This window comes from Pseudorca crassidens, chromosome 9 (genome assembly GCF_039906515.1).
Source record: "Pseudorca crassidens isolate mPseCra1 chromosome 9, mPseCra1.hap1, whole genome shotgun sequence".
In the NCBI taxonomy this organism is placed as follows: domain Eukaryota; kingdom Metazoa; phylum Chordata; class Mammalia; order Artiodactyla; family Delphinidae; genus Pseudorca; species Pseudorca crassidens.
The window spans coordinates 9,877,742-9,902,146 of NC_090304.1; the positions used below are offsets into that span (position 1 = coordinate 9,877,742).

A 24,405-nucleotide genomic window follows, 5' to 3' on the forward strand; every position below is an offset into this window, starting at 1 on the left:
ATTCGACCTCTCAGCACTGTCTCTGTACAAGATCACCCTTGGGAAGAAATGTCCAGCGGAAGTGACATGGGCTGAGGAAAAGGGGGAGCTGGGAGGTGGAGGGCTCACCCGTGGAACCCTACAGCAGCACAGGCTGACAGTAAGAAGCGGGTCCCAACATCTCGAAGCTTGCAGCACCCTGTTCAGTGCCCTCACTGTCTTGAGCTAAGACATCCAAATTGGCAGGGCACCTGAGGACCTCCCTGCAGCCAGCTCCTTTCTGTCCCAACAAAGGGACCAGAGGAACAGCTGGACCGACAAGGCTTGTCTGCAGCCGTGTGGCCACTGGGTGCCAGAGCGATTCCACAAAAGCTGTGATGCTCCTCGCTCTGGGGCACCCCTGCCCAGCCACACCACTGGCCTGGACACAGCACGAAGGACACAGCTCGCAGCGGGCTGGGAAGCCATCCGCAGAACCCAGGTCCCTGACCTCCTGTAGCCTCCCAGCCTGAGTACCCTGTCACCCCAGAGTTTACAAGTCAACGTTCTACATGGAGGCCAGTCTTCCGTCCTGACTGCATCTTCCGTCTGATCCAAGAGCTGTGCCCCAGGGCCCTTCAAGGACCGAGAGACATCAGGCGGGAAAGGCCCTCCTGCCCAGAGTCTGAAAACAGGACACAGTCCATCTTTGTTAAGTGTGTGGGGACAACATGGGTCCGGAGTGAAATGTTACTTTCAGTACCCAGGAGGGTTTTCTCCAACAGAAAAGAATATAAAATGAAACAAAGTGCTCAACTATGTGCAACCTTCACCCCTGAAATTCTGGAAAGAAACCAGGTTCTCAGACAGCTCCAGGCTCAGGTCCAGGCAAACTGTCTGCTGAGGAACTGGTTACTAGTTCAATGGTAGTTCACGCCCAGCCAGATCCGGAGCCGGCAAGCCAGGAGCTGGATGGGGTCAGGTCGCAGGGAGAGACGATTAACCCGGACACGGAGCTCTTCCGAAGCCAGGGTGGAGAAGGATGGGGGTCTTTAGGACACAGCTTTTCTTAGGAAGCAGCTGAATGATGTAGAGGCAGTGCTGGGGTGGGGGATGAGATCTGTTTCCAGGTGAGAAGTGGCAAGGACTTACTCCCGAAACCAAGGAGATAACGCCTATCACAGCAGCGCAAGGTCGCTGGCAAGTCGAGCTCGCCTTTTTACAGACTTGCCGAGCTAGAAGGCTACTGCAGGTCTGCCTCCTGATCTGGAGGGTGGTGAGAGAACTACCTTCCCTTCTGAGTTTGAAACAACTCTTGCCCTTTGGCTCAGCTGATCAGTACACTGTTTGATTTCCCTTATCTAAAAAGACTTATATGATGACAATATTCCCTTTTCATGGCCCCATATACTTCCAAAACGTACTGGAGGTGGCTTCTGATAAAGGACTCATCTATAACAGAACGCTTAAAGATAACAGTGTAAATGACAGGTAGTGGGAGGGGAGGATACATACAAGGAGGACGAAGATTAGGGACAGTTGCTGTTTCATGTTTTGCTTTGTGTTTCCTGGCATCCAAGGGGGAAAAAACAGCGAAACACAATGTATCAGATAGCAAACATTACCTGATGGAGGGAAGCAAACCGATTTATCAAGAGAGACTGTTTCTTCAGATGCAAACCATTCTATATAGAATGAATAAACAACAAAGTCCTACTGTGTAGCACAGGGAACTATATTCAATACCCATAATGGAAAAGAATATGAAAAAGAATGTATATATAAGAATGTATATATACGTATAACTGAATCACTTTGTTGTACAGCAGAAATGAACACAACATTGTAAAACAACTCTACTTCAATAAAGGAATTTTAAAAGAGAGAGAGACTGCTTATCTACCAGCCCCAAACTGAAAGGAATTTATTAGTAAGTCCTTAGGTAAGGAACAAATGTAATCAACTAAGAAGCATGGGCTTGTTTTTATGACTAGGACACTGGTTTTGCATGTCTAATGTGGTTAGGAGACAGGGCTTGGAAGTTCAGAGAAGTGGAGGGTTGGCAGGTCCTGCAGGTCAGCCGGGACAGTGACCTGACAGTGGACCTGGTCTGAGTAAAGTGAGATGGTGTTACACCAACCACTAACTGAGAGGACAGATGCCCAGGGCGGCTGACATTTACCTTTAAGTGACCAATCATGAACTTGTGGGCTATGTGGTTCCACGTGGACTTCTTGTAAACAGAGAGGTGGCCGTAATCGTGTTGCAGCCATCCAGCTTGGGCCTGGGGAGAGAGGGCCACGGATGCTTTCCCAGCGTTGGCACCCAGGCACCAGGCCTCTGCCAGCTGGGGGAGTCAGGGGGCGGGGGCTTCGAGTGACAGGTGAGAGTGTCACGCCTCACCTGAGAGGTAGCGAGGACGAAGGCCGTAATGACGGTTGGAATCCAGCCGTTGCCAAAGTAAAAGATGGTGAACCAGGCGATGCTCTCCATGACGATGATGTGGGCCAGGTAGAGAAGGAAGAACAGGTGGCTGCTCTTGAAGAGGTTCATGTCCTCAGCCGTCTTCCTCAGCGCCCGGAAGTCCTCAGTGATCTGGGACTGTTGAGCCAGAGCACCGGGAAGGAGTCAGCCTCCCAGCTGCTCCAGAGGGGACCAGTCGACACACCTAAGCTCCACAGGAGGCCGGCCGCCGTTCACTGCAACAGCTGCCGTCACCGCATACCTGCCTGAGCCCGGCACAGCCCTGGGGCTGTGTGTCTGTCCACAGCCAGTTCAGTGGCAGAGAAAGGACTTAACTCAAAAGCTTGCATTGTACACGGGAGCATTACTCAAAATAGGCAAAATGTGGAAACAACCCAAATTCCACTGATGGATGAATGACTGAACAGAATGTGGTCTATACATACGGTGGAATATACAGCCTTCAAAAGGAAGAAAATTCTGACACTTGCTACTAATGAACAAACCCTGAAGACATTAAGCTGAGTGAGATTAAGCCAGACACGAAAAGACAAATACTTATGAGTCCTCTTATATGAGGCACCTAGACTAGGCAAACTCATCAATAGAAAGAATAGTGTTTACCAGGGGCTGGGGGGAGGGACAGATGGGTAGTTAATGTTTAATGGGGGCAGAATGTCAGTTTGGGGTGATGAAAGTTCTAGAGATGGGTGGTGGTGACGGCTGCAGAACAACGTGAATGTGCTCGAAGCCACTTAGCTGTGCGCTTAAAATTGGTTAAAATGGGGAATTCCCTGGTAGCCTAGCGCTTAGGATTCCGCACTTTCATTGCGGAGGGCCTGGGTTCAATCGCTGGCTGGAAAACTCGGATCCCCGCAAGCTGCCCAGTGTGGCCAAAATAAAAAAAAAAAAAAGTTAAAATGGTGAATTTTATGTTGTATCTATTTTACAACAATTTTTTAAAATACAAGGTTTATAGCAAATGTTTTCTTTCCTTTTTTAAAAAAAAAAACATTATTTATTTATTTATTTGGCTGCACGCGGGATCTAGTTCCCCGACCAGGGATTGAACCCGGGCCCCCTGCATTGGGTGTGTGGAGTCTTAACCACTGCACCACCAGAGAAGTCTCACAACAATATTTTTTTTTTTTAAAAGCTTATTTTTCCACTACCTGACATGCACCAGTTGTTCCGGACACTCTATCAGGCAGGAGAGGGCTGGGTGGGCACTGGGCATGTGGGGTCAGGGACATAGAGGCAGAGTCAAGGGTGGCTCTGGGGACAGGAGGGCATCACTGGGACAAAGAGGGAAGCTAGGAGGCAGGGGCAGGGCAGGAGGGGGAAGAAAGGCCAGATACCAGGGCAGGGGGCTGGGCAGGACGGAAAGACCCTGTGCCCAGCCTGGCACCGCTGAAGCCCCAGAGGTGGAGAGGCTGGGAATGAATTTCTCCAAGGTGAGGGCCAGCCCAGGCTGGCATCAGGAGGGGGGCTCACCAGGGCCATCGGAGGCTCTGAGTCCTCCCTGACCCTAGGTGATGAGCAGTGGCTCCCCCTGGCCTGGCATAATGGCTCCTTTGCCCCACGCCCTGCACTCTCCTTCTTGGGGCGAGACCCCCTCCCCCCACAAACCCTCCCCTTCTTCCTTGTGAGGCCCGACTCACATTCTTGCTGTGGTCCTGGCTGGGCTCCTCAGGGGCCAGCTCGCCAATCAGCAGGGGCTTCATGAACTTGCGCACGAAATCAAGGTTGCGATGGAAGGCCAGGAAGACATCCTGGGGAGCAGGGGACAGGTGGTGAGTGGGAGACCCCGACCTCGGCCAGTGCCTCCACCCCAGGCAAGACGGGGCTCGCCAGCAGAAGCTCTGTCCCACTAGGACATCAGGACACCGAACGGGGCTGCAATCATCCGACCCCAAATGCTCTCTCAGCCTCATTCCGGCAGGTCCCTAAGTGCCCAATTCCAGTGGAGGTGTCACTTCGGGCTCTGCCCTGATGAGGGGCCGCTGAACTCGCCATGGGTGTTTACAAAACCGCAGAGACGTGCGGCCTGCCGCTGGGCGAGTCATGAAAACGCGCCCCTGCAGAGCTACACGGCGCGGGCACCGGGCGGGGCACAGCCGGGAACCCGATTCTCCTCCAGCTGCTCCTGCGGCGTGGGCTGCCCGGTTTCCGGCGAACTGCACCACCCACCACGTGGTGCACACGCCTATCAACAGAAAGAACAAGTCTGGAGCCTACCGCAAGCATGCAAAATGTGCTTAGCTCATGTTAAACCAGAAACAAATGCAGAATTCCGTAAAACGCATTTCTGGAGGGGTGGGGGCAGCATTTTCATACTTTGAAAAGGTATGAAAATAATTGTGTAGATTATGAAAACTTTTTTATGTAGAACTCTAAACTGTTATGTGTTAAGGTGGTGGCATTATGCCTTGTTTTCTCTTAGTTTTTCCAAACTTTCTCTAACATTGCTGTTATTGCTTTTAAAAATTTTTTTAAATTAAGATTGTGCCTTTTAATCTTTTTTTCCAATTATAAAGTAATGTGCATAGTTTTGGCAAATTTAGAAAATGTACAGAAGAATAAAGAGGAAAATAAATACCACCCAGAGAGTGACCACCATTGCTAATATTTCAGGATTTTGTTTTCCAGTTTTTTTCTATACATGCTATGTAAATTAGATAAAACAAATACAGCATCTCCACTAGAGATGTGCTGACCATAGACCGCCCCGCCCCCCACCGCATGGGATACAATATGATGTCGCAGTGATAAACAATGTTCACCTAGCATCACACCAAGCTTCAAGGTGAAACTCACATAATATTGTACGTCAACTATATCTCAATTTTAAAAAGTTTTTTAAAAACAAGTCTTGAGACTTTGCTAGGAGAGAGGAACAAGTTGCATGATACCACGAGAAGCAATCAGAAAAATCAATGTAGTGGGGAAAAAGAAGTGAGGGTGCACGTGTGTGTGTGTGTGTGTGTGTGTGTGTGTGTGTGTGTGTGTTGGGGGAGGGGTCCTAGATTAAAAGAGACAGAAAAATATATAACAAAAGGTTATAAAAACTGCAGTGTTTGATTTGAAAGGTTCCCATTGGAGGGCGGGAAACCCAGCAGTTACCCAAGACATTTTGGTATTGAATGAGAGATTTTGGATATGGACAGGATATCTGATCATATTAAAGAATCACTATTGGGACTTCCCTGGTGGCGCAGTGGTTAAGAATCCGCCTGCCAATGCAGGGGACACGGTTCGAGCCCTGGTCCAGGAAGACCCCATATGCCACGCAGCAACTAAGCCCGTGCGCCACAACTACTGAGCCTGTGCTCTAGAGCCCGCGAGCCACAACTGCCGAAGTCCCACAGTGAGAAGCCCGTACACCGCAACGAAGAGTAGCCCCCGCTCGCCGCAACTGGAGAAAGCCCACGCACAGCAAGGAAGACCCAACGCAGCCAAAAATAAATAAGTAAATAAAATTTCAAAATAAATAAGTTAAAAAAAAGAATCACTATTAATTTTCTTAAATGTAACTAAGGTATTGTGATTATGTTAAGAGAATGTCCCTATTCTTAGGAGAAGATGGTGAGGTGGCATAATGATGCAATTTGTTTTCATATGATTTGGCGAAAGACAGTGCATATATGCATAAAGAGGAATATAAATGTGGCAAAACGTTGGGATTAGTGAATCTTGGTTGAGGATATACAGGTGTTCGATTCTTTCAACATTTCTGTATGTTTGGAAATTTTCAAAATTTTTTCAAAAAGAGGAAGGAAGTTGCTGACAACTCATGAAAATGTGCTCAGGGCTTCCCTGGTGGCGCAGTGGTTAAGAATCCGCCTGCCAATGCAGGGGACACGGGTTCGAGCCCTGGTCCGGGAAGATCCCACATGCCGCGGAGCAACTAAGCCCGTGGGCCACACCTACTGAGCCTGCGCTCTAGACCCCACGAGCCACAACTACTGAGCCCGCACGCCACAACTACTGAAGTCCACGTGCCTAGAGCCCATGCTCTGCAACAAGAGAAGCCACCGCAATGAGAAGCCCGCGCACCGCAACAAAGAACAGGCCCCGCTCGCCGCAACTAGAGGAAGCCCGTGGGCAGCAACGAAGACCCAAGGCAGCCAAAAATAAAATAAAGTAAATAAATTTATTTTTGAAAATGTGCTCGGCCTCCCCTCCCCCCACCCCACCCGCCTGCCAAAGTATCTCACAATTGCCCTGGCACCAAGCCTTTTGCCTGGTCTTTGTTCTGTTTGTGTCTAGAACAGACTCACAAAGCAACGCTTTGTGCAGAGGAAAACTGGGCCCAGAGTCTCTTAAAAATGTCTGCACCCGCCTCACTGAACAGAAAGGGATGGTAGCAGAGGATCAGAGCAAGTGTATCTTCAGAGGAGGGATGGGCTGCTATCCCAGGGGTCCTGAGCGGGCAGCGAGGAGCCTGTGGTCCACGCTGGGCCAGCTGCCACCCAGCCCCCCAGCCTCCGTCTCCTCTGCAAGGGAGGACCCTTCCAGCTCCAGTGTTCAAAGGCCCTGGGAAAGGGCCTACCAGGAGCTTCCAAAGTCAGGGCTCGGGCATTGGTGGTAGGGCAGTGAGCACAGCTGCCTTCCAAAGTCAGAGCCGTAAAAGGCCCTTTCCTTGGCCCACCTCACAAGACACCACGGCTTTTGAGAAACGAAGGGGGACGTTCTTGGTAAGGCAGTTTCCTGAGGAACGACGGCTGATAATGAATAATGAAACAATCTCTACTCTTCACAGGGAGACAGACAGCCTGCAAGCGCATCACCTCTCCTCTGGCACCCCCTGCCCCCCACCAGGTCCAGGTCCCACCTCCAAGCTTCTGCCTGGGCTGAGGAACCTGGTGGAGCAGACTCCTGTCCTGACTGAGGCCATCCCTGGGTCAGTTCCAGAGAGCTCTTGGGTGGCGTCATCTCCCTGAGGCCAAGGGAGAGGAAGGGTCACGTGCCAGGTGGGGAGCCAGGAAAGTTGTCTCTGTTACCTCCCTGATGCCTCAAAGCCCCACTTTACAGTTGAAAGCACTGGAGCCCAGGAAGCTGACACCCAAGTGGCAGAGTCAGGGTCAAATCCAGGTTCACCCGATCCAGGGACCGCAACCCCACAAGCCTCACGCAGGTTTAGAAAGCCGAGCGCTGTTCAATTATCTCATTATCCATGTTAGATCCAGCAGCTTTCCGAGCAGACCTGGTGGAAACCACGCTTGGACCCACCAAGCTGGTTTCTACACCGGGGCCTCTGGCTCTTCCTTCTGCCTGGAGCCCTGCTCCCTCAGCGTCCCGGGGCTGGCTCGTCCCAACCTACCACCCTATCTGAAAGAGCCACCCTCCAGCCTCACGCTTTCGGGGACATCACCCTGTTTTAACAGTTATCAAAACCACAAGCTCTATTATGTGCTCACTTCTTTATTGCCTGTTTCCCCAACTAGAATATAAGCTCCACTAAAGGGCCAAGCCTGTTTCGTTTGTTGCAATAACCCCAGTGCCAACAACGCTGCCTAAGAGAGGCTCACAAGACCCCACAGCTGTCACCCTCTCAGCCCAGGAAATTTGCCACTCTTCGGTCATTTTGCACAACCCGGCTTGTGCTTCTGCAACATCTTCACCTGCTCAGTGGCTGAGATTACACAGGTCAGCCACTGAGCTATGGGCTTTGTGTACGTAACCCAAGAATCTTTACCAAACTCTGTGAGGCAGGTCCTATTTTAGAGGTGAGAAAGGAGGCTGACGGAGGTGAAACTACTTGCCCACGGGTCACACTCCAGGTCCGCCCAACTCTAGACTTTTCTGCTGTTCATACAAAAGCCTCGATCAAAATGAGCTTCCTTCTCCTGAGAGGTGATCACTTTTTGTGTCTCCCCCTTGCAAGTGTCACAGATGTGCCTCACCAACTTGTAGCGGGTTCCCAAAAGTTAAAGTGTCTGGCTGGCACAAGGCAGGACACGGCCAATCCAAATGTTGACTTTGGAACAAGAATTGGAAGCAGGCTCTATCCTCGTCCGACAGGGAGATTGGAGGCAAAGACATTCCAGGAAGAAGGCCGGGGACACAAGTAAAGGGGAGGGAGTGGCCAATAGTTCCAGCGGGGGCAGATCCACCCCCAGGAGGGTAGGTGTGCCTGTTGGGTGCTGGGGAGGTCAGGCTGAGGATGGAGGGACAGAACACCCAAATTCTCAAATGCAAGACCTTCACCAGTTCCTGCTTCTGCCATCGCCCGGCTCCCATGCCAGCCCCTTCTGCATGAAGACAGCCTCCCTGCCTGGCTCCCAGGCGCTGAACAGAACTCACAGCTCCTCCTGCACTGAGCATCAGGCGTCACGTCTCGTTTCTGGCTGTGTCCACCTTCTCTGCAGAGCAAGGCGAATCTCTAATCCAGCTTCTCACATCTGGGCACACGGCCAGGGACTGCGGAAGCGCAGGAGAAGCAAACTCAGGGCAGACAATGCTGCCGGCAGCAGCCCTGGGAACCAAGACTGTGGAGCACGGGGTTAGGGAGGGAGAAGCAGAGGAGGGACCCTACGTTCTCAGCTGGAAATAGGGATGCTAGCTTCCTTTCCATGGCGGAGAGATGTGGGCAGGATGTCCCCTCCAAGGGAAAGAAGCGATGGGGGGGGTGGGGGGGTGGGGGGCGGGGGGCGGGGTAGTGCTCTGTGGCCAAAGGACCCTTGGCGAGAGCATCCCTGCTGATGCCATGCACAGGCAGCCTGGGCATGAAGGGATTACAGCAAAGGAAACACACCTCGATAAGATGCCAAAGATACCAGGGATGCTGGGCTCGGTATGGGGTCTTCTGGGGGCTGCAAGGAGTCGACTGCTCCTACCAAGATCTAGCTGAGGGGGTGGGGCTGCCCTCCAGGCACAACCACAGGAGGGATTTCAGGTAAACGCCTTTTACCTTTGGCGAAAAGGAGGTCACCAAGGTTCCTCTGCTTCACCCTTGTTCTTTTCCTGTTTACTGAACCCCCTACTGTGCGTGCTGGGAACATGCACACAAGTGCTCAGGAGGCTAAGGGTTCCAGGGTAATGTCCCCTCACACCTGCAGAGAGAATGATCTCATCTACAGCCAATTTGAGCCTGATAATAACCTTCCCATTTCCTAGACCTGGAAAGTGAAGTTCAGGGTTAAGTGCCTTGCCTAGAATTCCTAAAGCTGGGACTCGAACCCAGGTCCTCTGCCTCTCAATACCTCGACCCTCCTGCCCTAAGGAGGCCAGAGATTCATTCCATTTTCAACAGTAAAACTCCATTGCATTTCCCAAGAACGGCATCGGAGCAAGTTCAAAGATGGAATGAATCCTGATCTCTTCTCGCCCTCCCTGGGTTCCAAGGGGCGACTGACGCAGACAGGGCAAAAAAAGTCACCGAGACGAGGGGGGCAGAGGTGGGGAAGCTGGTGCCTAGAGGCAGAGGGTCCAGATTCAAGTCCCAGTTTGAAAGGAGAGAAGCAAATCCAGCAAATGCACTCACTATCTGGGCGTTATTCATCTTTGTGCCCAGGGCCAGCTCGGAACCACAGAGACACTGGAATAAATGTGTGATGAGTCTTTGTTAGAGATGAAAAGTTCTGGGGAACTTTTATAACTCTGTATATAACTGAATCGCTTTGCTATACACTTGAAACTAACACAACATTGTAAATTAACTATACTTCAATTGAAAAACAGAAAAAAAAGTTCTGCCCTGAAAGAGGAGAGACACCCCTGGGACCCAGGCGAGGGCTCCCTTTGCCCACAGCAAGGCAAAGACCAGGGAAGTGCTGGAGGAACAGAGGGGAAGAAACCCAAGGTGTAAATAGGAAGGAAGGAGGAGAGGAGGAGGGAAGGGAAGGGGGGCTGGGAGGTCTCTGTGTTGGTAGATCCTGAGTTGAGGTCTGACTGCTGCGAAGACAGCAAGGTGTTTAAACCCAAGGGAGCTACTCCCTACAGGGCTGATCGCAGCACTAAATGAGGTGATCCGTACAATGTGCTTTGTGAGCTGTAAAAATTTAGTTTCATTTTTTATTCTTGCAGAGAGAAGGACCACATGACGACTGGCCTTACCCCTCACTAAGCCACCCTTCTGGGGAGGAGGCCGTCCTGACTTCTGAGGTCTTCTCTTCTTCAGTAACAGGAAAATCCCCTATGGAGGCCCCAGGTTATCGGGCTTCCTTGACTGTCAGCCTCTGGTGAGGATACCACTGCATCAGGATTGGCCCGTAAAAGTGCATTCAAGTGCTCCCTGGAATCTAACCTCTATCTGCAGATCAGTCCTTCCCACACTTCACAGGACCATAAATACTCACTCCCCCAGATCTGAAGAAGTCCATGCCCCGAGGGCAAAACCACCTGCTCAACAGCCCCAAAATAAAGAGACAGAGTCTCTCCATGCCTAGCCTGTTCCTGCCCCTCTCAAGTCCCCTGCCCAGAGACCCCACACTTCCTGTGGCCTTTTTCCAACCTGGTCCCAGAAAATAGAGAAAGAGGGAGAGGGAGAGAGAGAGAGAAAATATCCAGTTGCTCCGTCCACCATTATTCAACTAGATTAGTGCATTTCATGCCCCCAAAGTTTTATCTCGGAAGGCAGTAAGCTCTGGGCATAGGGATTGTCTTTATATCTTGCTACACCAAATAGAGCTGGCCTGGATTTAAAAAATTTTCCTCCAAATTCCTCTTTGTTTACTTTACATTCTAGCTGTTACATAATCCTCACTCTTACCGCTCACTTATCTGATAATGTAATACAGAAGAACCTTTTGCATTCTATTACAAATTAATCACTAAAGGGATGTTGTCTATAAGCTTAAATTATACATAGTGGCCTATCTCTGGGAACCCTGCTTCTCAGGTAATGAACATTAAGCTACAATACCTTTGTTGAGCTCACAGGAAACATCCTGACCAGGCCCACCTATGACTACAGGGAGGAAGAAATGAACACATACATCCCCTCCAGAGGCTGACGGGAACCAGGAAATGTTTGATTTGACACCCTCCCCTTTTAGTATAAAAGGAGCCTGAATTCTAAGTCAGGCAAGATGGTTCCTTGGGCACGAGCCCACCATCTTCCCAGTTTGCTGGCTTTCCAAATAAAGTCGTTATTCCTTTGCCCCAGCAACTCGTCTCTCGATTATTGGCCTGTCGTGCGATGAGCCATATGAGGTTAGACTTGGTAACAGTCAAACTCCATTGCATTTATCTAGTGCTTAGTTTAGGAAATGCCTTGCCGCAAAAGAGAATATATTTATTTAACACTACGGAATAAACAGACCAATCCACTGGATTTGACTTTTCCTTCTAGGAAACATTTCGGTGAAGGCTCAACCAGGACAGGAACCTTCAGAATTCACCTATGAAAGATCTCAAACCAGGTCTTTACTTGGGAATCACTCTTACCCCACCTCCTCACAGGGCTGTGGGAAGGTCCCAGTGAGATAATATACTGATGGTGCTTGAAAATCTTATACCCACCTAAGTTACAATCGGTATCCCAGCCCCAAGGGCTCAAGGCGAGTTCACAAGCAGGTAAAACGGGATCGGACCCAAAGCTGTAGGCGCTATTGCTGACCCTCTGCTCGCCAGAGCAGCGAGCCAAGCCACAGCTTACACTATAGCTGCCTGCTCTGCCCCCCAGCACTTGACTCTGTCTGTCCCAATTAGATAGAAGAGGTAGGGAGATCTAGAGTTCCACCAACTGACGGCCCCATACAGCTTGCCCAGCAAAAGCCCAAACAGGTCAGCGTGCCAGACCTCCAGGTGCAATGAGCTATGTCAAGCTGATCTCTCCCTAGTCACCCTTCCCAAATTCTCCATGCCACCAGACCTGCTCTGCTTCCAGCTCACTGCCACCAAGAGTGGCCCCTTCCTTCCCTCCCGGCCTCTGTTCTTCGAGTCCATGGGGTGGGGATGGGGGGAGCAGATCCAGCTGCACCCGAAGAATAAGCAAGGATTTGGGGCTGGGGGGCGTGGTGGGGTGCTGTGTCATCGCAGAGCTGCAGGTTTGGTGCGCAAAGGTGAGGGTAAGATGGACAGCCCCGGCTCCAGGAAGATCCCAGAGTCCCACTACCTTTCCGAGGGCAAGATGAGGGAGGGCACTCCTGGCCGGATTTGGGAACAGAGGACCACTGAGTTGAAGTCCCAGAGTAACCTCGAATGCAGCTGGACCTGTTGCCAAGCTAGCCTAGTGCTGCTAAATCGTCCCGTCTCAAGGCCCCTCTCCACCTGGGCTTTGCAAACTCCAGCCCTTTTTCTTTCCACCAATTCCCACCCGGGGCCCCCAAGAAGGCCGGCCCTTGCCGGGGTGGGGGGGGGCGGGGGTCCTGGTAGTCTCTGAGAGCGTGGGAACAGGAGCTACCAGGGGGTGTCTCCGCGGCAGCCATTGCGGACCTTCTGAGACTGGAATTCCAGCAGGAGCGAGCCCTGGCCGGGGACGAGCTTTCCTTCCCCGCCCCCTAGTCTGGCTGGCGAGTGGGGGACGCGCGCGGAGTCCCACACCTGGCTCCTCTCCCGCTCCTCTCCGCGGGGCCCAGGGGCGGCCATCTTCCACGCTGGGGGCGTCAAGGCTCCAGGGCCCCGGCGCCCTCTCTGGGGAGTCCCAGGCTCCGGCTGAACTCTGAGGAAGGAACGGACGCAAGGATCCCAGTGCGCGCGGTAGATCCTGCATGGTTCTCCACCGCTCGAATATGCCTCTTGGGCTCCAAAATCCGACCCCCACAGCACGTTGGCCCAGCTGTCCCAGAGGACGAGGATTCGGGGCGGGGGATGAGCGCAGTAGACTCTTTCCTTCCCTCCAGGACGCCCCAAGCTCCACTCAGCGCTGGAGGTCTTGTTTGGCGCCCTGGGACCCATGACTCCTGATTCCCTCCTGCAGCAGAGAAAGGTGGCGGGAGAGGCCCCAGACCCTTACCGTAGCATCTTCCCCTGCGTAGTGCCCGATGACCCGGTGGCCCCCCGGGTGCCGGTGTGACCATTCGGTGATGTTGTAGACCTTGCGGTCGATGACGAGCCACTGGTCCGTGCGCAGGTTGTGCTTCTGAATCTCCTCCCAGCGGAAGGCAGGCATCGGCGCCTCGCGCTCGGTGGCCCCCTCGCCCTGGTTCCCCCCCTTCCCCATGCTGCCTGCCGACAGGGTTGCCCCGCGCACTGCGGTGTGTGCGGCCCGGGGCCTCCTCGCTTTCGGCTTTTGTCTTCTCCTACTCCTCCCCCCACCGCGCCCCCTCCCCCAGCCGCCTCGCCTTCGCTCCGGAGTATCCTTGCCTTCCCTCCAGGCTTCCCAGTGCCCCCAAGCGGTCCCCTCCTTCCGCCCCTCCTTCCGCCCGCCGGCCCGCAGTGGACTTTTGCCTCCTGTAAAAACTCCTCGGTAGCTCAGGGCCTCGAAGCCTCCTCTTCCCGCCCCGCTGGCTCCCCCCGTCCGGGGCTTCGCATCCTCCCGCGTTCCCCTCCGCCTGGGTTTCCACAGTGATCAGCAGAGCGCCTGCACCAATCCGGGCGCGTCGCCCCGCCTGCCATTGGCCCAGGAGGATCTTTCGAAGGCCAGCGGGCTGGAACAGCGGTCCCCGGCTCCCCCGCCTGCCCCCCCACGCGGAGTCGAGAGGGGCCTGGAGGTCGGTTACGTGTCCGAACTCCTCCCTCCCCCGCTCGAGCTGGGGGGTTGGAGGGGGGACCCAAGGATATCCCAGGGTAGCTTGGCGGGCGAGCTGGGGCGGCGGCTGAGTTCCGCGCTTTCCGGGCGCTTGCGCGCACACCCACGGCCCGCGCTCCCGGGTTTGCACCTGATGCCGGCACGTAGAGGACCCAGCCGCTTCGCGCGCTCTGCGGTGGGGACCGGCCCAGGGCCCGGCTGGCGGGCGCGCAGGCGGCGCCGAGCCGCCGGGCTGGCGAGTTCCACTCTGGGACTGGCCTGGTTAGGTGACGCCCTCCCCCAACCCGCTGGAATCCGGACTCCAGTATATCCACATTGTCCGTGCTATCCACATTGGCGCCCTTCTGCAGCCTCCCTGGGGGAAGAAGCCGGCCTCCGGCTGGCCCAAGGCCTGTAATCAGTGGATCTTAGAAAAGAATTGTGGAACCTCTGATGGACTTCCCTGTGTTAGGCGCCATGGTGGAGGGAAGCGGGGGTGGGGGTGGGGGGGGCATGGGAGTGGGGACTCCAGGACTTGGTTCTTTCCCTGAACTCAGGAATCTCACAGCCGATTTGGGAGAGGTACCATGGAAACAATACAGGACCTCATAGGATTAATTGTTCAGTGATGTTATAAATAACAAGAAATAAAAATGGGGGTATCAAAAGTGTTGTGGTCCGTGCGCGGGCTGGAAGAAGAATTTCGAGACACGAAGTATTTTAGAAAAGAGTGAGTTTATTGAGAACAAAGAGCAGAGTTAGGGGCGCTGCAAATACCGCGGGCGACTTCCTGATAGACCGGGGCGAGCCGACCCCCTTTGTGGGCTAGTAGCCAACTTTTATAGCCTCAAGACAAAGAAAATTCCTGCTGGCAGGATGGCATTAGGTGATTGGTCAGGATGCTACAAGGTTACTACATGGCGATTATTTTTGCCTAATATGGAATGGGGGAGGGGGGCTGTCTGGTTTAGATTAGGAGCGCGCATGGCAACAGTCGCTATGGGGGCTCCGTTAATTCCTGAGTTTTTGTCCTGTGTCCTCGATGTAGGGTGTCCTTGAGGTTGGGCTCCACACTTCCCAGGGAGGAAGAATGGCATGGAAGCCTCACTGGTTGCACGGGACAAAACGCAAATTGGCTCAGAAAATAGGAGGAGTTTGTTGTCTCGCTAAATTCAAGGAGGGACTTCCCTGGTGGCGCAGTGGTTAAGAATCCAGCTGCCAATGCAGGGGACACGGGTTCGAGCCTTGGTCCGGGAGGATCCCATATGTGGCGGAGCAACTAAGCCCGTGCAGCACAACTACCGAGCCTGCACTCTACAGCCCACGAGCCACAACTATCGAGCCCACTTGCCCCAACTACTGAAGCCTGCGTGCCTAGAGCCCATGCTCCGCAACAGGAGAAGACACCACGATGAGAAGACCGCGCACCGCAACAAAGAGTAGCGCCCACTCGCCACAACTAGAGAAAGCCTGCTCACAGCTACGAAGACCCGACGCAGCCAAAAATATAAATAAATAAATAAATAAATTTATTTTTAAAAAATCAATAAGTTCAAGGAAAGGTGGGACAATCTGAACACAGGAAGGTGGGGATGGAGGGGCTCAGGAACCAGCAGATGCAGGAACTTGAAGGCTGCCAGGTCTCTCCCTCCTCTGTTCCTCCTTGATGTCACCTCTTTCTCTCTCCTTGCAAACGAGGGTCTGGTGGAGAGACAGCTGAAAACTACTGAGTCTTAGGTCTTACGGCTGGCTGCGTTGGAAGGTAGGCCTACTAATCTCTCGAGGTATAAACTCAGACACAGAAGGAAGAACTCTGACTGGCACGCCCTTCTTGGATCAAGTACCCACGCCTGGATGAGTCAACTATGGCCTGGAGATTAATCTCAAAGAGTCCACATGCTGGAGTGGGGAAAGTGTCAAGGTGTGAGCGCAGCTTGGAGAAGAATTTCCAGACATAAAGCAGAACGTAAAGAAGATAGAATTTATTAGAGGAAAGGGTCGCTGCCAGAACAGTGGCCCGAATTCCTAGTAGTCTGGGAGAGTCGAGCCCGCACATGTGTTATTGATCAGTGTTTATAGCCAGAAAACAAAGGAATGGTCCAAGGTGAAAATTTCATTTACTGATTGATCGAGGCACGCCTACCTTCCTTCTGTACAGTGGGAGTAGGACAGGGCATATGCCTTTCCTTCCTTATTTGGGACAGGTCCCATTGCCCAGGTGGGCATCACCCAGGTGGGCGCAGGGATTTCAAAACCATCTCAACATGGTGGGGAGGGCGATTAAGAGTCCAGTAACTTTTTCAGGCAGGGTCATCCTTTGTCCTTGAAGCACCATTGTCCTTGGAGCACCACACTCCCCCTTCTCTTTATGTGTAGGGCCAATTCCTTGGCCTTATTGAATACCCTACTCATATCTACCTAACTGCCTAATTCCCTCTCAGGCATTCAGGAAGCCCTTTTGGGAGGAGAAGGGGCGATGAACTCTCTCTGGCCGCTTCCTGCTGAGTGAGGGCGTCGTGGGGCCCTGGGATCCCTCGCCTGCTCTCTGTCAGGGTGCATCTAGGGAGGAGTGTGGGCCCCATGGAAAGAGATGTTGGCTTGTTCAAGGGTACGAGTGTTGACTGTCCAGTATTCTTTTTTTCTTTTTAATAAATTTATTTATTTATTTTTGGCTGCATTGAGTCTTCATTGCTGTGTGCGGGCTTCTCATTGTGGTGGCTTCTCTTGTCGCAGAGCACGGGCTCTAGGCACGCGGGCTTCAGTAGGTGTGGCACATGGGCCCAGTAGTTGTGGCTCGCGGGCTGTAGAGCGCAGGCTCAGTAGTTGTGGTGCACGGGCTTAGCTGCTCCATGGCATGTGGGATCTTCCCGGACCAGGGATTGAACACGAGTCCCCTGCATTGGCAGGTGGATTCTTAACCACTGGGCCACCAGCGAAGCCCTGTCTGGTATTCTTGTTGTATCACCATTTGGAGGTTTATTTGTTGTATTCTGGAAGAGACAAACTTAACAAGAAGTTTAAAAATACATGGCCCAAAGATTGGGCTGGACCTTGCCCGGACGGTTGACCAAAAAACAGCAATCCTCCTTTAATGTTGCACAAGTCCCTCCCTGATAAGCCTTTAGGAGGTCCAGAGCTCTTTTATTTTGTAAAACTACTCCTGCAGAGAAATTATTTGTCTTGTAGCATGTTAATTTGAGCTGCGAGGTTGGCAGTCTGTTGTGTAAGTTCAAGAGAGAGCTGTAGGGATGAAAATAGGGTTTAAGAGTCCGGCTAAGCCTGTTCCCATCCCCGTTAGGAGGATCGAGGAAGAGCGAGTGGGACCAGAGAAGGAGGTCGGGGCCGAATAAGTAGCCGCTGTGTCACTTCGAAAGGTTATAGTAGCCCCTGCCCCATCCAGGGTTACCTGGGGCTCCTCCGGTCTTCTGGGGAACATAGGGGCCTGTAGACTGAGACTTGGGCACCTTCAGTCATCCGCATCCAGGAGCCCCAGATCTTGAGCGTAATCCCGTTGTCACTCCTGGTAGTCAACTACCACCAACAGGGGCCATTGGCCTTGACTTCAGCCAGGGGGCTGGGACCCGAGATACCCCAGGTGTTGGGTGGTTGTGGTGTTGGCCTACCAGCTTGAGGGCGGCAGGGACAACTCCTCTTCCAGTAGCCCTTTTGATGACAGTAAGGGCACGGGGTGTCGGGTGGTGGGGTGCGGCCGTTCTTCACTGTGCGCCCCTGCTGACCGCACGGGTCGCAGGTCAGCTGTGGTTTCTGCGACGGGAGATGGGCTGCCTTGAGTCCGTGCTGTGGGAGGGACTGAGTAATGACAAGAGCCATATATTGAGCAGGTCGTGTTAACTTTTCCTCTTCTCTTTCTCGTCTATTCCTAGAAGCCTCCTCCCTATTCGTGAAGACCTTAAAGCCCTGTCAATGGGACGGAAAATGGGGTCTGTGGCCCTTGCTCTAGTTTCCGTAATTTCTGTCTTATGCTTGGCGATGCCTGGCTTATAAAGTGAACCGCAATACAGCCTGGACTTCAGGAGTCTCAGGGTCTAGGTTGGTGTATTTCCTCATAGCCTCTGCCAATCGGGCCTGAAAAAGGGCCGCCTTCTCCAAGGGTTCCTGGGTAACTTCTCTGAGCTTCTTATAATTGTCCTGTTTGATGACTGGCGTTTTCATACCTTCAGTAGATATGTAGTCATGAAGTTTCTCCTAGTGAGCCCTCCTGCTGGCCCATTTTCATTTGCCTGGTATCTCCATCCTGGGCCTGCCCGTGGGACTGTCTCTTCCCCGGCTCGGTTCTCATTAGGATCTCGGGCGTGTGCCTCACCTGCCCAGGCCTGAGCCAAGGCCCCGATCCCAGCCTTGTCTTCGTGATGCAGCAGGTAGTTAGGACACAGGAATATCTGGCCAGGTTAAGTCAAAGGCTATAGTTAGGGCCTGGAATTCCCTGATGAAGGTGGAGGGGTCCTGGCTAAGGGGCCCAGTTTCCCTTGAATATGAGAGATCAGACATGGGGAAGGGGACATGAACCCTGATAGTACCTCGGTCTCCATTAGCGGCCTCTCGTAGGGGAACCATGTTGGGACTCGATTCAGAGCGTTGGGCTGCTCGTGACCGAGTGTGGGGAGGGGAGGGAAGGTCTGCTTGCAGGTAGAGAGGTGGGGCTTGGGGAGCAGCAGGTTGGGGAAGAGGCTGGTGAGATGGGGGACAAGAAGGCTCATCCAAGGGCTTCCCTGGTGGCGCAGTGGTTGGGAGTCCGCCTGCCGATGCAGGGGACACGGGTTCGTGCCCCGGTCCGGGAGGATCCCACATGCCGCTGAGCCTGCGCGTCCGGAGCCTGTGCTCCGCAACGGGAGAGGCCGCAACAGTGAGAGGCCTGCGTACCGCAAAAAAAAAAAAATTTGGTTACTGATTGGTCGAGGCACATATACCTTCCTTCGTAAGGGTGGGAGTGGGACAGGCCTTATGCCTTTCCTTATCTGGGACAGGCCCCTTTGCCCAGGTGGGCGTTGCCCAGGTGGGCTCAGGGATTTTGTAAGCAGAGCAACATTATGGGGAGGCCGATTAAGAGTCCAGTAGGGGGTGTAATGGTGAAAGTTCTTCAGACAGGGTTGTCCTTGTCCTTGAAGCACAATTGTCCTTGGAGCACCACGGAAAGGAGCCACTTTCAGAGGAGGAGAATGTTGCTACCAGAAGAGGAGAGCATGCTAGGCAGAAAACCAGAATGTGAAGGCAGAAACAATATGGGCTTTGGAGTCAAGACCAGCTTGGGTATGTGTCCTGGTGCTGCAACTGCTGTAGCTGGACTCTGACAGGTTACTCTGTCTTTCGAAGCCTCAGTTTTTTTGCATCAATGATACCTACCCCATGGGGTTGTTTTAAGCATTGGCGATAACATGCTCAGCATATATATCAGGGACTTGGGCCCTGACGGTTACTGTTCACTGTTTGCTTAGGTCCAGCACTTTGGACATTTCTGCCACACCAACCTACTTGTGCATCAAGCCTCAGAATATTAGGTTTGGAAGACATCATTTAGTCATTCCAAGTACTGGTCCACAAACTGGTTCCAGACAGCATAGAGTTTTCAGCAGTTAGTTGAAAAACTAGAAAAATAAAGGAAAATGTAGAGTGTTTCATAAAACTAAGGGTATTCAATTTAAGTGACTGCCTTTTTAAAAATTCTGTCCTAATTTTCTGTACTAAAATGTTTTTTAATAATGAAATGGTAACAGTAGATGGTGGAGTTTTGAAAATATGTTTATTTTACAAAATGAAAAGTGGACAACTCTACACTCATTTCCATATTTAATTTACTTCTTCATGAAACATTCAAAAGCACGAGAACCGCTGATCTTGCCCAACTCTTTATTTTCAAGCAGCAAATCAAGCCCTGGAGCGTTCACATAACTTGCTCATATCCCAGATTTAGAAAGTGGGTACTTTCAGACACCACCTCGCATTTTGACTCAGCGTGGGATTACCTCTGACAGCTGGTGTTTGATTTTTAAGGTCTCTTTCATTAATTTTTTTAATACACTTATTCTTTTTTTTTAACAAAAACACCTTTATTTTTGCCTTCAAAGAACAAACTGTTCTTCTTTTTCCAACATAATCATGATGAATACATTTATTCTTTACGGTAGTTTGTGGTTCACGGCAAAATTGAGTAGGAAGGTCAGAGAGTTCCCATATACCCGCTATATGTCCACACACACACAGCCTCCCCCATTATCAACATCCCCTACCAGCGGTACATTTGTTACAACTGATGACCAATATTGACACATCATTACCCAAAGTCCATTGTTTACATCAGGGTTTACTCTTTGTGTTATACATTCTATGGGCTTTGACACATGTATCTACCATAACAGTATCGTACAAGATAGTTTCACTGCCCTAAATATCCTCTATGCTCTACCTATTCACCCCTCCCTCCCCTCTGTCCCCTGGCCTTTTACTGTCTCCATAATTTTGCCTTTTCCAGAATGTCATATAATTGGAATCATACAGTATACTGTGCACTGAATATCTGTGTCTCCCTCAAGTTCATCTGTTGAGATCTAATCCCCAATGTTATATGTGTGGAGATGAGGCCTTTGGGAGGTGATTAGGTCATGAGGGTGGAGCCCTCATAAATGGGAAGAGTGTCCTATACAAGAAGTCCTCGACCATTCCACCATGCGGAGTTAAAGCAAAAAGACAGCCATCTAGGAAGTGAACCCTCTCGCCAGACACCCAATCTGCCAGCACCTTGATCTTGGACTTCCTAGCCTCCAGAGCTGTAAGAAATAAATTTCTGTTGTTTACAAGCTACCCAGTCTATGACATTTCTGTTATAGTAGCCCAGATAGACTAAGATACGTCTGCCACCTCACATAGTTCTTTTTGTGTGTATATATGGTGAGAACTTTTAAGATCTACTCCCTTAGCAGTTTTTAAACATACAGTACAGTATGGCTAACTGTAGTCACCATGCTGCTGTATGTTAGATCCCCAGAACTTATTCCTTATAACTGGAAATGTGTGCCCTCTGACCACCATCACTCTTTCTTCTCCATCTCTCTGGCTACCACAATTCTACTCTCTGTTTCTGAGTCTGGTTTTCTTAGATTCCACATATAATTGAGATCATACAGTATTGGTCTTCCTCTGACTGACTTATTTCACGTAGCGTAATGCCCTCAAATTCCATCCATATCACAAATGGCAGGATTTCCTTCTTTCTTATGGACGAATAATATTACATCGTGTATATATACCATAAGACACAAAACCATAAAACTATAAGATAACCTGGGAGAACATTTAGATGATCTTGAGTTTGGCAATGGCTTTTTATGTACCACACCAAAACCATGACCCATGAAAGAGATAACTGATAAGCTGGACTTCATTAAAATTAAAAACTTATGCTCCATGAAAGACACTGTCAAGAGAATGAGAACACAAGCCACAGACTGGGAGAAAATATTTGCGAAAGACATAGCTGATACAGGACTGTTATCTAAAATACAGAGAACTCTCAAAACTCAAAAAATAAGAAAACAAATGGGAGAAAATAATTGCAAACCATATATCTGATGAGGAACTCACACAACTTAATAGCAAAAATATATAAGAAACTCATACAACTCAATAGCAAAAAAGTCAAATAATCCAACTTAAAAATGGACAAAGTATCTTGTGAGGTAATAGAAAATCTCTATTGGTCTCTGTCCCCAGTTCCTGAAACCCTTGTAATTTTCTGGGTGATAGGAGTGTCTTTTGTTCTAATGAGGTGACTCTGGGTGGGCTACTGGATGAGGGCTGGTCACCAGAAAGATCAAACCATAATCAGGGGCTTGGAGTTTTCAGCCCCATTCCCCCATCCTCCAGAGAGGAGAGAGGAGCTGGAAATGGAGTTAATGATTGATCTTGCCTACGTGAGGAAGCCTCCATAAGTACCCTAAAAGTATGGGGTTTGGAGAGCTTCCAGGTTGGTGACCACACGGAGGTGTGGTGAGAGTGGCGCACGTGGACAGGGCACGGGGGCTCGGCGCCACTTCCCGCATACCTTGCCCCCTACACATCTCTTCCATCTGGATGTTCATCTGTATCCTTTATCACATCCTTTTATAATAAACTGGTAAACAGTAAGTAAACTGTTTTCCTAAGTTCTGTGAGCCACTCTAGCAAATTAACTGAAACCAAGGAAGGCATTATGGGAATCTCTGATTTATAGCCAGTGGGTCAGAAGTGCAGGTCACCACCTGAACTTAATACTGGCATCTGAAGTGGTGGTGTGTGGGACAGTCTGGTGGGACTGAGCCCTTATCTTGTAGGATCTGATGCTATCTCCAGGTACACAGTGTCAGAATTGAGCTAAATTGCTGGTGTCACAGAATTGCTTGGTGTGGGGAAACCCCCTTCACATTTGGTGAGCAGAGTGTCAGAAGTGAAGTGTTCTGTGTAAAAGAAAAGGACACACATAGGAAGAAAGGACTACTGGGGGGGTTTAAAATACAGACTGGAATAAACATTTTTTCCAGAGAACATATACAAAGGTATACAAATGGCCAACAGATACATGATTTGACTTTTTTGCTATTGAGTTGTATGAGTTCCTTATATATTTTTGCTATTAAGTTGTATGAGTTCCTTATCAGATATATGGTTTGCAATTATTTTCTCCCATTTGTTTTCTTATTTTTTGAGTTTTGAGAGTTCTCTGTATTTTAGATAACAGTCCTGTATCAGCTATGTCTTTTGCAAATATTTTCTCCCAGTCTGGCTTGTGGTCTCATTCTCTTGACAGTATCTTTCACGGAGCATAAGTTTTTAATTTTAATGAAGTCCAGCTTATCAGTTATCTCTTTCATGGGTCATGGCTTGGTGTGGTACATAAAAAGACATTGCCAAACTCAAGATCATCTAAATGTTCTCCCAGGTTACCTTATAGTTTTATGGTTTTGTGTTTTACATTTAAGTCTATAATCCATTTTGAGTTAATTTTTCATGAGGGGTCTAAGGTCTGTGTCTAGATCATTTTTTTGTATGTGGATGTCAAGTTGTACCAACACCATGTGTTGAAAAAATTCTCTTTTCTCCACTGTATTGCCTTTGCTCCTCTGTCAAAGTTCAGTTGACTGTATTTGTGTAGGTCTATTTCTAGACTCTCTATTCCGTCCCATTGATCTATCTGTCTGTTCTTTGCCACTTCCACACTGTTATGATTACTGTAGCTTTACAGTAAGTCTGAAATTGTGCTATTATTTTTTGTTATTAGGAAAACAAGAGATGTTTATTATGAAAATATAGATAAGTATTTTAAAATATTAAAATAATGCTTATCCTCTCTACTCAGAAACAATCAACTTTACTAGCAGTGTGTACAAGAGCTGTGTGTGTGCGTGTGTAAACATATGTATAATTAAATAGAATAGCCTCTGGTCCCATGGAGCTCCCAGTGTGGAGAGGACACAGCAAATACGTAACACTCACAAGATAGTGAGTTAAGTGCAAAGGAGTCAAGGGCTAAGTATTAAGGAGAGATACAGGTTCTAGAGTGACAGAGAGCCCAGAAGTTTGCATGGAATTAGCCAGGTGAAAAGGGACTGAGGATGGCAGAAATGTTCCTGGAAGTGAGAAGAGACTCCTGTAGGCACAGAAATCAGAGAGAAGTTGGCAGCTCCTGAGGAGCTGAAAGAAGTTCAGTAGGTCTGGAACACAGAGACAGACAAGAGGTGGGGAAGTGGAAGGGAGAACTTCCGGCAAGAAGAGTGAGATTTAAGGCCCGGGGTTGGGTGGGGTGGGGTGGAGGCAGCAAGCATAGCTCAAAAGGGCCTTGCAAGTCATGTTAAGGAGTTAGACTTTATCTCAAGGTCATTGAGAAGCCAGGAGATTGATTGGCTGCAGATACTGTTTGTCTTTCTCTGTCTGACTTACTTCACTTAGTATGATGATCTCAAGTGGCATCCATGTGGCTGCAAATGGCATTATTTCATTCTTTTTTATGGCTGAGTAGTATTCCACTGTATATAGTACCACATCTTCTTTATCCATTCATCTGTTGATGGACATTTAGGTTGTTTCCCTGTCTTGGCTATTGTGAATAGTGATGCAATGAACATTTGGGTGCATGTATTTTTTTGGATTAGAGTTTTGTCTGGATATATGCCCAGGAGTGGGATTGCTGGATCATATGGTAATTCTATTTTTAGTTTTCTGAGGAGCCTCCATACTGTTGTGGGTTTTTTTTTAATTTTATTTTATTTATTTTTTATATAGCAGGTTATACAGCACGCCCACCCGCCACCGCTTTCACCGCCTTGGTGTCCACACATTTGTCCTCTACATCTGTGTCTCAATTTCTGCCCTGCAAACCGGTT

The 24,405-nt window shown here is 50.2% G+C and overlaps 1 protein-coding gene across 3 annotated transcripts in view; it reads right to left on the minus strand.

The window, feature by feature from the left end:
• The window catches only part of FADS2 (fatty acid desaturase 2), a 64,853-nt gene that overhangs the window by 21,362 nt on the left and 19,086 nt on the right, over positions 1–24,405 (minus strand). The window contains exons 1-5 of one of the 3 annotated variants that reach the window (XM_067748786.1): positions 13,322–13,456; positions 12,910–13,027; positions 4,083–4,193; positions 2,362–2,559; positions 2,141–2,242 (exon numbers count right to left, since the gene is read on the minus strand). In XM_067748786.1, coding sequence (XP_067604887.1) covers positions 2,141–2,242; positions 2,362–2,559; positions 4,083–4,193; positions 12,910–13,027; positions 13,322–13,329 — 537 coding nt within the window. In that variant the 5' untranslated portion in view covers positions 13,330–13,456. Of the gene's footprint in view, positions 1–2,140; positions 2,243–2,361; positions 2,560–4,082; positions 4,194–12,909; positions 13,028–13,321; positions 13,950–24,405 lie in introns of those variants that run through there. The other 2 variants (XM_067748785.1, XM_067748787.1) reach the window with 2 other exon arrangements.